This window comes from Megalobrama amblycephala, linkage group LG17, assembly GCF_018812025.1.
Source record: "Megalobrama amblycephala isolate DHTTF-2021 linkage group LG17, ASM1881202v1, whole genome shotgun sequence".
Lineage (NCBI taxonomy): Eukaryota > Metazoa > Chordata > Actinopteri > Cypriniformes > Xenocyprididae > Megalobrama > Megalobrama amblycephala.
Window position 1 is genome coordinate 25319837 of NC_063060.1, and position 13488 is coordinate 25333324.

The 13488-nt window shown below is 36.7% G+C and overlaps 1 protein-coding gene across 6 annotated transcripts in view; it reads left to right on the top strand.

Annotated features, from left to right (window-relative positions):
- dpp6b (dipeptidyl-peptidase 6b) overlaps positions 1 to 13488 on the top strand; it is a 161556-nt gene that overhangs the window by 131543 nt on the left and 16525 nt on the right. For all 6 annotated transcript variants that reach the window (XM_048163111.1, XM_048163112.1, XM_048163109.1 and 3 more), the window contains 3 exons: positions 7090 to 7210; positions 11134 to 11288; positions 13119 to 13216. In XM_048163111.1, the coding sequence (XP_048019068.1) occupies positions 7090 to 7210; positions 11134 to 11288; positions 13119 to 13216 (374 nt within the window). The remainder of the gene's footprint in view (positions 1 to 7089; positions 7211 to 11133; positions 11289 to 13118; positions 13217 to 13488) is intronic.

Sequence of the window (13488 nt, forward strand, 5' to 3'; positions counted from 1 at the left end):
AATGCATTATATCATGAGCAAGATGATGGATTATCAATGCATAAATCAAACTCGGTATGCTAACAACTTCTGACGCAGTTTTCCATGTATTATGTTGTTATTATATCCCTGTTAGTGGGACAAATCATGTGAAACAGACAGTGAAATCACTCATAGTAATTTAATCGTTTCCGTTTTTTTATTTGTCTCAAAAGAGCTCTACTGACTTTGTTCCTATAGAGTGCTATAGGGTGTATTTTTGTAGGCCAACCCGGAAGTTCGCATCACCCTCAACAAAAACTCAATGGGATTTTTTTTCATTGGCTTTTTGAATATTGTAGAAAATAAGCTCTGTGACCAACAAAAGTTTATGATTCTTACGTTTTTTTCATCAGCATAATCGTCACAAATGAACACATCTTGTAATTTTGAAGCCTAAATACAATCATCAGAAGTAAAAAGCTGAATTAGTTTACAAACAAACTACACCATGGTCACATGACTTCAACACCACCACAAAGCTTTTGAAAATTCTTTTAAAAACTACAAATTGGAAAGATTGAGTTAAAATAGTTTGCAAGAATTAAAGTATAAACACAACAACACTGTAAAAGCAGGCATGTGAGTCGATGAGTTTATCTGTTTGGTGTGATAATGCTTAAAGTGCCTCTATTATGCTATTTTAAAGGTTCATAATTTTGTTTTGGAGGTATCCTACAGGGTATCCTGCATGCATCCAAGATCAAAAAACACTTTAATCTTCTCATAATATACATTGCATAATTTACACTCTTTTCTCACAGTGTCTGAAACAGTTTGATAAAAGATCCAGTCTCTCTAAACCTCTCCTTACCGCGAGCCTGCTTTTCTCTGATTGGTCAGATGGCTCAGTCTGTTGTGATTGGTCTACCGTATACAGCACTTGATGGAAATAAAACGACCATTACCATATCTGAATTTCAGCTCTGGAGGCTTGCTCAGTACTTGTACACAAAGTGATACGAGCAGTAATGTTGACTCGTTCAGAATCTGTTCTTTCTTTTGGTAGACAATATCTCCATTTATAGCATAGTATGGACACTTTAAAGTTTTTGTTTTGTTTATTTATAAAAAAAAAAAAAATGAAACTAAAAATACAATTGGGTATTATTATGTCAGACATTAAACAAAAAAAAAAAACTATTCTAAAAACCCATAAACTTGGAACAATGGAACCGAAAATCATTCCTGCAGCAATACTGAATAGTGGTATTTGTAACTTTGCATCAACTTTGCAATACAATTAAAGGGTTAGTTCACCCAAAAAAATAAAATTTTGTCATTATTTACTCACTCTTATTCCAAACCTGAACTGTTTTTTATTATAAGAGTTAAAAAAAAATGTGTTTCACAAACAGAAGAAAGTGTGGAAAAGAAAGGTTTGGAACATTATGAGGGTGAGTAAATGATGATTTTTGTGTGATCTCTTCAAGCTGAACTATATTTTACAGAATTATATGTTTATGTAAATGAACAGTTACCCAGTCTGGGGACTAGCATTTTGAAGGTTGTAATCAGAATAGTTGAATACAGCAGGTGAATTGAAATATCAGCTAGCACCCAACTACAGAGACTCACTGCCTTTCGTATGTGTTTCTCTTCTCATTAGACTGTCTATAGCAGTAAAGCAGTGGTTCATTCAGTTCAGCCCATGTGAATTCATTAAGAACAGAGCACTGAGCCATTATCTGCTGTCTGTCTGTCTGTCTGTCTGTCTGTCTGCCTGCCCCATGAGATGTTCCACTCACTCTTCATTCAGAGTAAATGGCAGTGATTACATAAATGCATAACAATAATAGATAATCACAACCATTAGTCATAGGCAAGACAAAATCAGACCATGATTCACAAACACTGCAGTAATAAGACCAAACCACAGGTTTAAAGTTCTTCTTAATAAATCATACTAATCACAGATCAATGATATTAATTGTGCCAACTGCAGTACAATTATCAGTCCTCAGTATTTCAAAGGCTGCATCTTCTTTTAGCAGTTATCTGAGCATCTGTGTTGTAACCACAACCAGAGACTTTGTAACACTTGAAAAACACACCCACACTAGGCATATTCTCTGCACAAGTCACACATTTCGTGGAATTTCGTTGAAGACAGTCATCATGGTTGTTTGTCCAGATAAACAATAAAAAAAGCCCTTTTACAAAATAGACACTTTTCACACTTCCACACGCAAGTCATAAAGTTATTTCCAGCACACTATTTCATTTGATAACATTCTATGGTGAAAATTTTAGAATTGGAAATGACATTTTTGGAATAAAATGACTGAATCTTTTGTCTTGCTGAGGCTATTTTCATAGCCAACACAATTATATAATATTTTCACTCTTGTTTTCATAATTTTACAAACTAATCAGACTTTTTCTCCCATTATTCTAATGTCAAGCGTGCTTTTTACTGACACTGCTTTTGATATATCATTGATATAAAAATGATATATCAAAATGATATATTTTTCACAGTAAATATTACAGATGTTTATTTCATAAAAAAGCCACTGAAAAGTTGTAAAAATAAATGAGTTTGAAGTTTGCATCAAAAAGAAAGTTCTTATAGTTCCCTTTCGAAGTGGAACTCAACACTGTCTTGGATGTGAACTCACTCCAATTTCATCGGCTGGCGACAGTCGGTAAAGTATAACGAAAGTATAAGTGCCTGACCGTGATACACACCATCAGCTTTTTTGTCTTCAGAAGCCGTTTGTGTAGTTGGCACGTGGTCTAAATGGAGAATCTAAAATCTATAATGTGCATTCATTACTTGGGTAAAGATCAGCATGTTGGGTTCTTGAGGGTCCTGAATGCGGCCACTGTGAAAAGTTCACAATGAGGAAGCCCCGTTCATGCTTGTCCTTATTCTCGAGGGCTCTAGACATCATCTGATCCAGCAGATAGCATGTTCCTGGCACCATCCAGCCAGAAGGAGGTGGATTTGGTTGAAGAGGTCAAGGATAATGTATGTACTGAGTCCTCTCATCCTGCCAGCCCTGCATACACGGAAAATGTTGGACATCATGGCCCGCACCACAACCAGATTGGATCTAGCTTGGTGGCTTGAAAGATGGGAAGTCATTTGAGGCAGGCTGAATGAGCGCTTCCTATCAGGACATAATTGCCCTTCTCCCATGAGCCTTTCGATCCTTCTTGACCTCCATGCAGAACTAGAGAGGTCATGGAAGAAGCCATATTTAGCTCTCATTCATCCTTTTCATCATTCAAATTACTCAAATGTGTCGGATTGAGTGAGCAGTGATATCTGAGGATGCCCCTGTTGAAGAGACACTTGTGAACTAACTCTCTCAGGGCAGGGCATATGCGGCAGCAGAGAGGGGCCAATGGGGCCTTGCACACCATGGCGGTGCTGCAGGCCTACCAGGTGGACCTGCTAAGGGATTTGGATCAGGGGCAGGCTTTGTCCCCTGAAGCGGTCAGAAAGCTGCACCGCACCACAGACCTAGCCATCCGGGCCACTAACCAACCAGCCACTGCTATCGGTCACTTGATGTTGGCGATGACAGAGAGGCATCACTGGTTGAACCTGGTGGACACTGGGGAGAAAGAGAAGAATTTTCTCCTTGATGCCCCGGTCTCGCCCTCTGAGATAAGCATTTTACCGATTATTCTCTCTATTTAGTTTCAACTACTGCTGGGTTTTTAAGTAGGAGTACAGTTGACCATGCTTACAAGTTGGGTAAGTTCACCTAGGTGGTGTCCTTCCTTTTTATCTGTCACTTACTACGGTAAGCGCCAGTAAAAAAAAAAAAAAAAAAGCGCTGGCTATAGCAGGGCTTAGAGGAATGTTCTACCTTAAGCAGGGTTTGAGCTGCATCCCCCAGATTTCAGGGGTCTTTAAATAAGGTTGGCTCGCCTGTAGCTCATTTGGGGTTAAGCCTCTCTCTTGTGTTGAGGCTCTCCCTTTATTGGATCAGGGTAATTAAGTAGAGCTGCAGCTCCCCTGCTCCCCAAGATGCAGTGTTGAGTTCCACTTCGAAAGGGAGCATCTCAGGTTACTAACAGATCCATGAGAAGGGGAACGAGACATTGTTACAGTTGTAACCTGAGACATTTATTATTATACTTAAAGTCGACATGAAACAGAAGTCGCTACTCGAACAAGAAAAAATGTAGGGTGGGATTTGTTTTTGTCCTTTGGAATTGATTGGATGGTTGTCGTTTGCTATTGCTGTGATGTCACGTGACTGACTGATTGTCCCACCCCTGCGCCAATAAAGACGTCATCAGAGAAGAGATGTTGTTGCAAGAGGGAAGTTATTTTGATAGGGCACATAAATTAATATATATATATATATACTGCGTTCCAAATTATTATGCAAGTGACATATCAGTAAGATTTAGAAGTAGAATAAACATTTAGATTTTAGTTTTTCTAAGAAAATATATGTTTGTTTATTTATCCATGTCTTTTTAGATAACTGGTATCAATCTCAGACAAAATAATTTGCCAGGTCTACTTAGGTAAATGGAAACCCTACTTAGAGGTTGTTCCACATTATTAAGCAAGTCACAGCTCTCATGCAATATGGGGAGGAAGAAAGATCTTTCTGAAGATGAAAAGCATGAAATGGTCCAATTTTGTGCAAAAGGCATGAAAACAACTAATATTGTGTGAAACTGAATGGAGATTATCAAATTATCATAAGATTTGTGAGTGATTTAGAGCACAGCAAAACTCAGTCAGATAAAAAAATTAATTGTATTAAAAGGGCAGCTATAAAAAAGCCAGTGTTGAGTAGCAAACAGGTATTTGAAGCTGCCAGTGTCTCTGGAGTCTCAAGAAGCTCTCCATGCAGGCTGGCAGTTGTGCGTAAAGATGCATTTTAGACACCCCTAATCAAACCTCACAAAGAGAAACATTAACAGTGGGTGTAGAAATACATGAAGACTCATTTTTTAAATAGTTTTATTCACTGACTAATGCTATACTACAATAGATGGTCTAAACGGATGGATTTCTGGATGGTTGGTGAATGGCCACCACGTTCCAACAAGACTGCGATGTCACCAAGGAGCTGACGGGTGATGATTTGGGCTGGAATATTGGGAAGTGAGATGGAAGGTCCCTTTAGGGTCTCTGAGGGTATTAAAATGACTTTTGCAAGATATGTGAAGTTCATAAGCCATTTTCAGCTATGATATAAAAAGGAGGATAGTGCCTTCTGAAATACAATGCACTATGCAAAAAAACACCACAGCAATAAAACTGTTTGAAAATGTATTTCTACACCCACTGTAAATGTTTCTCTTTGTGAGGTTTGGTTAGTGATGGCTGAAATGCATCTTTACGCACAACTGCCAGCCTGCATGGAGAGCTTCTTGAGACTCCAGAGACACCAGCAGCTTCAAATACCTGTTTGCTGCTCAACACTGGCTTTTTTATAGCTGCCCTTTTAATACAATTAATTTTTTTGACAGGAACTTTCATTATCACTTTATCTGACCGAGTTCTGCTGTGCTCTAAATCACTCAGAAATCTTATGATAATTTGATCATCTCCATTCAGTTTCACAAAAAATTAGTTGTTTTCATGCCTTTTGCACAACATTGCACCATTTCATGCTTTTCATCTTCAGAAAGATCTTTCTTCCTCCCCATATTGCATGAGAACTGTGACTTGCTTAATAATGTGGAACAACCTCTAAGTAGGGTTTCCATAGACCTGGCAAATTATTTTGTCTGAGATTGATACCAGTTATCTAAAAAGACATGGATAAATAAACAAACAAACATTTTCTTAGAAAAAGTAAAATCTGAATGTTTATTCTACTGAAATCTTACTGATATATCACTTGCATAATAATTTGGAACGCAGTGTGTGTATATATATATATATATATATATATATATATACATATATATGTGTGTGTGTGTGTGTGTGTGTTCGCAAATAAATCATTTATAATAAGTACTGCAATATTCCATAAAAATAAGAATTGTCCTCTTTAAGAGTTTGTCTTGTTTTGATTTGGGGTTTTTTTTCCCCCAGGCATTTTGTGTCAGATTTGCATAAGTTAGTGCAGCATCTCTCTTTGTGATTTTGGCAGAGCATGATTCAGCTGCTGAATAAATCCCAACAGAGCTTTTGAGACACACAGACACACACACACACACACACACACACACACACACACACACACACACCACCACCACCACCACTCCCACAGCTGTCAGTCATCCTGCAGACAATCTGTCACCAACCCTGATTACTGTAGCATCACACAACATCGCAAATATTCACTAGAGACGTGCCTCCATTACATATCTGTGAGATGTTACAGATAAGATATGCTCAGATTAAGAGTACAGTTTATTGATAGTTCATAGTAAATTCTTTCCATTTTTATAGCATAGTGACCATTGTACAGCAAAATAGTTTACTGTTAAATAACCACTGAATCAGCTTTTCTGCATTTATACAAAGTGCTGACATGTTCATTTGTCATGTGACCCATTGTTTTCTCCATATGCATGTCAAAATGTCTTCATTAAATGTTTTTAAGCCTTGAGCCACATTTGAAAACCTGGATAAAATGACCAAGATACAAGGCTATGTACTTAAGTTATTGTATGAGGGAAAGAATCTATTTATTGAATCTATAAATCCATGGCTAATGATAAGACACTATATTTGAAACCCATTGTAAAATATTCAGAAATATATCAATAGTTTGAGAGTGTGGGGTGAATTATGTCATTCACAGTGCTTCATTAGAGTGAGTTTTATTGTATGATTTCTGTTTGTATTGTACTCTCGACTTAGCGATTGGTGGATATCTCTTGAGGATTATGGGTAGTGTGGTTCTTCACCGGGGTTTCTTTTTTAAGTTTAAATCATACTACTTGTGATTTCTACAGAAGTATATACTATCACTTTACAAACTCAGAGCTCATGGTAGATCTGACTTAAAAGTTCTATACATTATCGCTAACTGTTGTGCTTTAAATGCTTTCAGTTTCAAGAGTTACTTTGTCAGGTTTGACATGCTCTTAAATACAGTCTTAAGTACAGTTATTGGTTTTTCTTTTTCCTGACAGATTTTCATCTTTGAGAATAACATCTACTACAAAGCGCAAGTGAACAGCCCACCAAAACGCCTGGTTTCCACAGGCAGTCTGGGGGTCATATTTAATGGACTAGCTGACTGGCTCTATGAAGGTAAAGCCCATTAGCATGAATAAAAAAATAAATAAAAACTCAGAGGAGTGTGTGTATGTAATAAAAGAGCAGAAATGATGTAAGTGTCTGATGTGTTTGGGAGGATCTGTTTATTTGTACATACAGTATTGCATTTGTGTCTGATCTACCTAACAGATTCAGCACTTTTCTTCAACAAGTTAAATTAATATATGACTTCTTATTTTTATCTAAACTACATTGCTGAAATTTCACAAGATATTAGGATTATAACATTCCATTTTGTTTATTTAAAACCTCTCTGATGAAATGGACATGACAGATATTGAAATATTTTCCACAAGACAAATACTAACATCATAATCATTTATACCAAAATGCATTGATATAATAATGATCATCATAATAACAATAATTTTATATAATATTGTATTATGAAAACAATATGTTTTGAACAAGATAATTATTTTATTTTATTATGCTTGCAAATTGACTTCATAATAGTTCTTATTAATAATATTTTGATTTATTATTTGTTAAGCATGTACAGTAAGAGTGATGTTCATCTGGTTTGTTTCAAGATTGTTTCTTGTTCTTAATTTTTGACACAGAACCTGCTCTTGCACAAAACATAATTACAACGAAGAATAGTTACTGTAAATGAAATTAACTGTCACATTTGTCTCTTTTCATACTTTAATAACCAAGAACCTTTTCTGAAAAATATGAAGGAAAGAAATCATGTCTGAACTCTGAGAAATCTCTGAACCTGTTCAAGGCCGTACTGAGTTCATTTTTACAGCAGTAGATGTTCACAAAAATTCTTCAATACCTTAGTCAGGAGGATTTAAAAAGCAGCCACAATAAATTAAAATGACATTTAGTCAGCAAGATTTAATTTGATGATAATCATATAAACTCAAATGCTAAACATACGGCACATTAGACTGAACAAATTCCAGTCCTTGTTAATGAAATGTATATTATTAGTTCTGTTCGTGTGTGAACAGCACTGGGATGTTATATCTAGATTAAACCTTTTTATAATCCATTGTGCATTAGTGGGATTTAAGCCAGCGTTCAAGTCTAATCTCCTACAATATCCATAATTTAATATTCATAATGATTAATGTAGCATTTTGTGCTTAAATACTATGTTTGAATTGGGATTATGTTCATTTAGGCTGATTTAGGCTATTAGCTATGAAGTGTTTACTTTCACTCAAGTTCACACACACACCACAAATCTCCCTGGCCTCACACACACACACACAAAATTTCATATTGAAAATCTTCTTTGTGTGTGTGTGTGTGTGTGTGTGTGTGTGTGTGTGTGTGTGTGATGGCCTGTTACTTACAAGCAGAGGTAAAGCAGGTCAGCAGCAGCTTATTTATCATATCAGATCTCTTCATCAGGGTGTGTGCAGCTGAGTTTTGATACCACCATTAAAATGCATCGAGCATTTTCATCTGCTCTGCATCTGCTCCTGCTCTGCACCAGGAGTCATTCACATGTGAACTGTCTCTCCCACTCCCTCAGGTGCGAGCAATATCTTCCACACGTCCTCTCTCCAGAAACACGCACAACCCTTCACTTGGCTTTGCCCAGACTCCACCTATGATTTACCGCCTTCATTTCCCTTCATTTGTAGCCTGTAATGAGAATCTGTTATTTCAAGCTTGTTGGGGGTAATAAACTTGGTGCAGTTATTTTTTATAGTTTGTACAGCCAAAGACAATTTGATTGATTCAATGCATTACAGGTAAACAGAGCTATAACTATATTATATAACCTTAACCGTACATTTGCTTAGGCATATTATATAAATATGTTTATCAGTTAATGCTTTTTCCTCGTTATTCTCAGTTCTGTATTTCTGTCATTCGTGTTGTGCAAGAGCACACTGATTGTTTGTGATACATGCTGCCCAGTAATTGGTTTTATCCTAAATTAACATTTCAATCTGAGGCTATTCTTAGTCACATGTTAGTACAACTTCGGTTTATTCTCAGCTGTGTAAAGATCTCTGCTGCCATCCTGTGGTTTCACATTACATGACAGATAGCATTTTATCTTAATTTATATGAATTGCTTCAGAGACAAAATATTAATGGATAGTTCACCCAAAAAATTCCTCTGTGGAACATAAATGAAGATATTCTGAAGAATGTTCAAGCTGCTCCTTTCCATATAACTAAAGTGGATATGAATATAGTCAAATTAACTATTTTATGGTGTTTTGGTGGTATCCACTGTTGCTGTATGGAAAACAGTGTTGTTATTGTTAACCAGAATTGTTTTGGTAATTTTAAATAAAGCTGAAATCACATAAAATATAAATATTAGATGAAAAACTTAATCTTAGAAAAAATGTAAATGAAACTGGCAACTTGAGGTTCTAAAATTTACTAAAACTAAAATAAAAATAAATTAAAGCTAAATAGACATTCAAAATATTAATGGGCCTATAAACTATAATAGTATATAAATAATACTAAAACTTTTTTTTTTTTTTTTGGGTGTTTCACAGAAAATCATACAGGTTTGTATCAACTTGAAGTTGAATAAACTGACAAAATTCTCATTATTGGATGAATTATTCCATGGTGCAGCAGCCCAGGTGCTTATGTGGGTCATACAGGCTTGCGTTCAGACTATTTATTATACAAAATGTCTGTGAACATCGAGGCCTATTCATTTCTGTTTAAATGGTTCTTAAAATCATCAAGTAGATTGTTCTTTTTAATGCCACAGTTTATAAGAATTTATGAAAATATCTTGAATAAGGCCAATTGTTGCACCTTAAAAAAAAAAAAAATCAGCCATGCTTGTGTTCTTCTTGTCTACTTCTGGTTACATAATGGCTTAATGAGCTCCGGGGGTCCAGTTTGCTGTGTTACATGCTGTCATATTTTACATTCTCTTGCCTGACGGCCGTGCTGTTCCTCCTCCTGCTCACGGCCCGTCAGCTTTAAAGAGTGATGGATGAGACTCCCGAGGCAGGAGCCTAAAGGCAAATGGATGCGATAAATCACGCAGGCTGTTTTTGCACATGTTGCAGTTAGGTATTTTGCAATGTGCTCTCTGTCTGCGTTTGCTTGAAAGGATATTTAATCCTCTAACACATATTAGCGGCTATGGATCTGACAGAGATACGGTCACTATACAACAACAGAGCTTTTCAGGACACGCGTCGCTTGTTTCATAGTATAACACTCTAAAAAAATGCTGGGTTAAAAACAACCCAAGTTGGGTTAAATATGGACAAAATCCCCGGTGTTAAATCAACTCTGCTCAGATTACATATGGTCCCTCTCTATATAGTGTTAAAGTAACACTGAAGCAGAGTGAAAGTTAATTAAGTGATTCAACGCATTTATGATTGAGTATTAGTGATGAACACCTGCTGTTAACAAGCAGAATCACTGAAAAGAAACACAATAACTACAAAGGACTTCCAGCCACAGCCTTAGATGAAATCAACTGAAAATAAAAGACATTAAATCTCTCAAGATCTGATTAAACAATTCCACAAACAGCATATTAACATCATATTAGCTTTAACTCTGCTTCAGTGTTATTTTAACTCTATGTAGAGAGGGACCATATGTTCTCTGAGCAGAGTTGATTTAACTCTGGGGATTTTGCTGTGTATTATGCCTTCTTTCACAAGATGTAATATAAGTCTCTGGTCTGGTCAAGTTTCAGCTTAAAATACCCCACAAAGTTGACCCTATTTGGGGGTGAGCAAAAACATGCCTTTTACTATATTACTGTATTGCTGGCTAAAAAAAAGAAATCCAAAATTGGTTAGAAAAAAACCCTAACCCTAACCCAACCCAATCCCTGGGTTTGTCCATATTTAACCTAGCATTTTTAGAGTGAATGTTTCATAAAACTTCATGTTTAATACACTTATGTGTTCATTTGCTTGTGCTTGCAGAGGAGATCTTCCAGAATCACATCGCTCACTGGTGGTCACCAGATGGTCTCAGACTGGCATATGCCACCATTAATGACACTCTGGTGCCCAAGATGGAGATACCCATGTTCACAAGCGCACTGTATCCCAGCGGACAGGAGTACCGCTACCCTAAAGTAAATTGTTCTTTTATCTTACCAAGGCTTGATTGTGTGTCCCTCACTATATTTTCCAATCTCACTGTGACTTTGAAATGGGATCTAATTGGTGTCCTAAATGTGACATTTAAAGGGCTAGTTCACCCAAAAATGAAAAATTCTGTCATCATTTACTCACCCTCATGTCTTTGCAGATACATAAAGAAATTGTAAAAGTAATTCATATGAATCAAGCCAGTGAATCCAAGTCTTCAGAAGAGACTCAATCGCTTTATATAATGAACATATTATTATATTGACATATAAACACTGATTAAAGGTGCTACAGAGGATGTTTTCGACGAATGAGAAACCAAAGACTGTTAGTGAGTTTTTGAAATGAGTGCATGCGTAAGAACAACCCCCCTCCTTCACAGCTCATTTCGAGGGAACGCCTCCCAAAACTCCTGCACGAGTATTGGAACACGAGTGTTTACCACCGGCATTCGCTGTGTCGTGTTAGTGGATTCATTATGTCGGACTCACCGCAGGTAACTCATAATCTGCAGTTGTTACTCCTGACAAAAACATTGCATGCAGCGCCTGTGGAGTGTGGAGAGTTACTAGAGCGCGCAGCCGCGCTCGTCTCTCACAAGGAACGTAATGGCAGTGATTGACAAGCCAGAGGGCCAATCATTTACGCGACAGGTTGTTACGCGGTTTTTAAGGCCCTACCTTGTGCACAGATGATGTATATTAATATTATTCCTTTCAGTGCACCTAATAAATAGTCTTTCATCAGTTAGTAAAGACAGTTTCAAGTAATATTGCAAAAATGTATAAAACAAAACATCCTCTGTAGCACCTTTAATGCACATACATAGAGCTCATCAAAACAGTCAACAAAAGCTCAATTGTGCTTGTTTGATGCATGAAAATAAACATTAACTCATGCATTCAGAATTTTACAAATATACAATATTCACTTTGCAGAAAATCTTATCAGTAAATGTGAAGTCAAGTCTATACTTTGATAAACAGAAAAATGATGATCAATGATGCAAACACAATTCAATTCTACTGTAAAGCAGCTCTAGAAAAGACAGGTGTCATTTTTCAGCTGAAGTCAGTTTAATGTTGATTGCATTCAGTTCAATAACAGTGTTGATACTGCAAAAATCATCAATTATGGAACCTAAGTTGAATCAGCCTATCTTGAGCAGCTCTGCAGGAAACAGTTGTGCCGTCATCCAGCTCAATTTACTTCAAGTTTTGTTCTCATCCAGTAGTGTCAGTGCAGTCAAATCAGTAATATTACTGAATATTAAGTGTCCCCGAAGCAAGCCAAAGGTAACAGTGGCAAGAAACCCAAACTCTAACCCTTGGGAGAATCCAGGTTCAGTCGAGGAACCAGTTCTTCTCTGGCCAGATGAACGAACATGGTGTGATTATGATTCCAGGCTGCGTTACAAATGATGACAGACTTTTCTATTTTGGGTTAACTAACACTGTAAGCTCTTTAGTGACATAACTAAATCAGGTTTCATAATAGTAGTAACTGTCTGTATGTTTCTCTTTTTACACAACATACAGTACCTGATTTACATTTATTAATTTGCCAGACAGTTTTATTCAAACTCTCACAGCGCATTCAGTGTATAGCCTATCTATCTTGAGAAATGAACCCATGAACTTGTTGTAACCTATGCCCCGCTTTACTAATTGAACTTTAATGGCATAGATAAAAATCATTTGAACAAATTATGTTATATTTTGTGGTGTTTGTCATGAATGATGACTGAATGGGTCCCTTAAGAGGAGGAGGAGGAGGAGGTACTCCAATGATGTGATCTCTGTTGCTCTCTGTAGGCCGGAGAGGAGAACCCTGATATCTATTTGTCAGTGGTGAGTCTGAATGGCCCTTTACACACAGTGAGGATGAGGAAACCAGAAGACCCCAGAATCAGGTGAGGATATGCCAGTGACCACACAACATGATGCGTATTTAGTAACTTTATCTGTTGCTCAAGTTTATGGTGACCCGAAAAGTATTTGGACCCATTTTTGAATGTTGAATGAAAAATGTATGAATCTTAATTATTGCATTAAACAACAAAATAAAACCAAGTGTCAAATGATACTAGAACCTTTAAAAACTAACTTCACTTTTCTGAGCCATTTTTGCAATGAGTTTTAAACAGCTGGTGTAACGTATTGACAACCATAAAGTGTCACAATA